We start from the raw sequence: 3,686 nt of genomic DNA on the forward strand, positions 1-3,686 counted from the left end.
ATCCCAGTAAGTTTTAGCTGCATTTGCCTGTTTTCCTTTTGAATCTGATGTGTATATTCAAGATATATATATATTGCATCATTCTGATTCTTTAGCATTATTGAGATCAATAGACCTCAATGCTGTGAAAAAGAGACAATCTTGAAACTTGTTTCTTCATTTTTTTGTTTTTTTGTAACTTGATATTAAAGGTATGATGATGAAGGATATGCTTATTAGTCACCTGATTTTGCAAAACAAAAGACCCTATAAGCAATTTACATAGTAGTGTGTACATCATCTTAATGGATTCTGCTGTACTGATAATAACAATAATAATAATTGGTTTATGAACTAAAGCTGTTTCACTGTAAATTAACTTATTGACATGGACTGACTGACTATTAATGTTCATCAGGAGTAGATCCAAAAAAAAAGTCTATCTGGTGGCAATATGGATGGTATGGATGATAGGAGAATGGGTTGTATGGGTGGATTTCTTCAGCTGTTCGATCGTAATCACATTTTAGCCGGGAAGAGACTCTATGCTACGAAACGTTTGCCACATTTTACGGTATATGTTTGTCTTGTTTGATTATTTTCTGTTTAGATGTCTGCATTGTGGTTGTATTGGTGGATGATTGTTTGAATTTTCAGGTTCCTGATGATGTGTCTGAGTCCGATAAGTTTAGTGCATCACCGGCAGTTTCAAAGGAGCTTGGGAAACCACAGCCAAGTCTGGATCAGTCCAAGCAGGCAGCAGTAGAGGTCATTTCTGTTGAGCCAGCTGTTCCTGTCTCGGTAGCGACACCGCCAAAGTCACCGCTCCCTCTTCCAATATTTGAAGTAAAAGAAGGGACGAGGTCTTCGTGGAAGTTTTGCAAAGAAGCTCCGAGGCTCTCATTGGACAGTAGAGCTGTTGTTGATGCTAAAGGAAGTCTTCGACCGAGGGAGCTACGAACAAAGGGTTCAGTTCTATCAGCTAACAGAGGTGAGAACACAGAGGATGGAGTAGTAGCTGATTGTGACGACAATCAACGTCCATGCCCGAGTGTCATTGCAAGGCTAATGGGACTTGAACCATTACCCCAATCAAACAATGAAACTCTGCCAAAATCAGAGTTGAGAAGATCTGCATCAGAATCCAGAGTTTCAAGAGATTTGTTTAATGGCCGTTATGTGGATGGAAACCATGTGGATTTCAAAGAGCTAAACAATACTCGAGCTAATGTATCAAACAATGCAATAAAAGACAATGCAACGAATGAACGTAGAAGCACAATGCCAAATGCAAGATCTACGGACCGGATGGGTTATCCTCTGAAGAATGAGAACACTGAAAGACCAAAGGCTTCAAACAGAAGTTTAAGTTCATCGCCGTGGAAGTCACCTCAGCACAGGAAGTTTTTCTTCGATACAGCAGACATTTTCCCGGAGCCAAAGCAGACGGTCTCACTCTATGGTGAGATTGACAAGAGACTGAAGATGAGAGGAATTGACGAGCCTTCTAAAGATCTTGAGACATTGAAGCAAATCCTTGAGGCTTTGCAACTCAAAGGGCTCCTTCATAACAAAAGACCGTCGGAGCAGATTGGCCACCGGAATTTTGTATATGATCCTACTTTATCATCTGATGAGTCCCCAATAGTCCTTATGAGGCCTTCGAGATCAGTTTCACCAAGCCATAGAAGAATGGCAAATGGTACATCCCCTTCAAGTTTGAGAAGCCGAAATGTCATTGGTCGGAGACCCAATCTTTCTAGTGAAAGCCTTCCATCTGTGAGCCCATGTCGGGAACGGCCTGCTTCTGAACGAAATGCTCGGAGTCCACTAAGATCTAGAGATTCCAGCTCACCAACTCAAAGAGAAAACAGTGTGAGGCTTTCTAGTTCTGTGGCCAAACCAAAGAATCTGAATGTTGATAGTCGTAGAAGAGCAGGAGAGCCAATTGAGAATCGAAGAGTTTCTCCAGTACAATCACCGAAGCTTAGTTCGAGGAGAAACAGTTTGGAGCATAATGGCTCAAAGGTTTCACCTAGAAACAAAAGAGAAACGACAGAGAGTAAGCAGAAAGAGAAGATCACAACGTTTGTTACAGAGGACGAGTCATCTTCCATTTCTGAAAGCACTGTTAGCTCATCTTTCCAAACTGATGCGGAGGTATAGTAACAAATCAAGTAACTGAATTTATCTTGAAAGAAAAATATAGTAATCACTAATGACTTGAATTTAATCGTTGTTTCTTGAAATGTGGCATTATAGAGATCAAATTTGGAGGATTACAATGAAGGAAGGAGCCTTTTGGAAAGGTGCGATAAGCTTCTTAATAGCATAGCAGAGATGACAGCCCCTGAATCACAACCGAGTCCGGTGTCAGTTCTTGACTCATCATTCTACAGGGACGACTCGCCATCCCCTTCACCTATTATGAAAAGGAACATCGATTTCAAAGGTAAACAGTTGTACTTTCTTCAAGTACTGGTGATTAATGGCAAGTTAAATACATTAGATAAGCTTTCCATATTTCTGCTTGTGTGATAGCTAATGTTACTTAAAAACTGAATCAGATGTTTCAGGGGAATCGGAGGAAGAAATATGGCTCTCATCATTTTCACCTGTCCGATCAAAGTCTAACGATTCAACGGATGACTCTCATCTTGGTTACATTTCGGACATCCTTAGAGCTTCCTGTTATCTGCCTGAAGACTCTGATGTATTTTTATTATTGGAGAAGCAGCAATATCTCAAAGGAAAGGACACCTCCAAGGTCTCCAGACTCCAACGGAAGCTGATCTTCGACACTATAACTGAAATTCTTGATAGAAACAGACAACTACCTCCATGGAAAGCATTTTCCTGGTCAGGTTCATCTATTGCAAAGCCATCACTTGAAGGCATTTGGACCGAGTTCCAAAGAATCCAAGAAAGGGAAAGTGGTAACAATTTGGTTGAGATCATCTGTGAAGTTCTCAAGAAAGACCTGGCTCAAGACACTGTCAATGGTTGGGGAGACTGTCCGGTTGAGATGTCCGAGGCAGTTTTGGACATGGAAAGGCAGATATTCAAGGATTTGATAGTCGAAACGATCCAAGACCTTGCTGTGATTGGCTTCAAAACTACCCTCTTAACCGCTTCCCGTAGGAAGTTAGTTTTCTAAAGCGCTCATAAGGATTATTTTCATGTCCAAGCTTCCTTGTTTTCGTGTTTTTTTTTCCCTTTTTAATTTGTTTTACCACTTTTTAGGTTTTGGTTCCTATTGATTCTTGACTACCTAGGAAGGGTACTAAGGTGTTGTAATAGTAGTCACTTCCCAAGATTGTAAAAAAAGGGAAAGTGTTGTTAGACTGGATCAAGTTTGGAAATCTTTTTTTTTAATGTGAAATGCAAAAAAGTTTGAGTTAGTTGGCATAAATAATTAGTTATCATGTGATTTGAGTAAATCAAATTTGACCCTTTTGGGAAAAGTGAATGCATGTTTGGTGATTTAAGTAAATGTTCAAGGTTTGATAAAGTGGTTGTGTTAAATTGACATCATTTTCTGATTCTCCTTTTAGTTGGTTGGCAAAAAAGTAGTCCGATGCACCAAGTTTTCGCTTTTACATAGTTTATTGTACAATGTACATAGCTTTACCTTGCATTTCTGTAAGAGGTTGTTTCAACAATTTGAACTCGTGATCTTTTAGTCACATGTCAATAACCTTATCATT

The 3,686-nt window shown here is 39.7% G+C and overlaps 1 protein-coding gene across 1 annotated transcript; it reads left to right on the plus strand.

Moving 5' to 3' along the window:
- Window positions 1-395: 395 nt before the first annotated feature.
- LOC125817239 (protein LONGIFOLIA 1) lies at window positions 396-3,438 on the plus strand. Its single transcript, XM_049496784.1, has 4 exons — window positions 396-553; window positions 637-2,139; window positions 2,242-2,431; window positions 2,547-3,438. The coding sequence occupies exons 1-4, from the start codon at window positions 434-436 to the stop codon at window positions 3,134-3,136; spliced, it is 2,403 nt and encodes an 800-aa protein (XP_049352741.1). The 5' UTR covers window positions 396-433; the 3' UTR covers window positions 3,137-3,438.
- Window positions 3,439-3,686: the final 248 nt, after the last annotated feature.

Source organism: Solanum verrucosum, unplaced genomic scaffold (genome assembly GCF_900185275.1).
Source record: "Solanum verrucosum unplaced genomic scaffold, falcon-dt-bn FXZP01000259.1, whole genome shotgun sequence".
In the NCBI taxonomy this organism is placed as follows: domain Eukaryota; kingdom Viridiplantae; phylum Streptophyta; class Magnoliopsida; order Solanales; family Solanaceae; genus Solanum; species Solanum verrucosum.

Excerpts from the sequence above, each read along its gene's own strand:
- LOC125817239 (XM_049496784.1), top strand. The coding sequence starts at position 434 with ATGGATGGTATGGATGATAGGAGAATGGGTTGTATGGGTGGATTTCTT. Across the intron at positions 554-636 it reads AACGTTTGCCACATTTTACG|GTTCCTGATGATGTGTCTGA; the intron begins GTATATGTTTGT and ends TTGAATTTTCAG. Across the intron at positions 2,432-2,546 it reads AAGGAACATCGATTTCAAAG|ATGTTTCAGGGGAATCGGAG; the intron begins GTAAACAGTTGT and ends AAACTGAATCAG.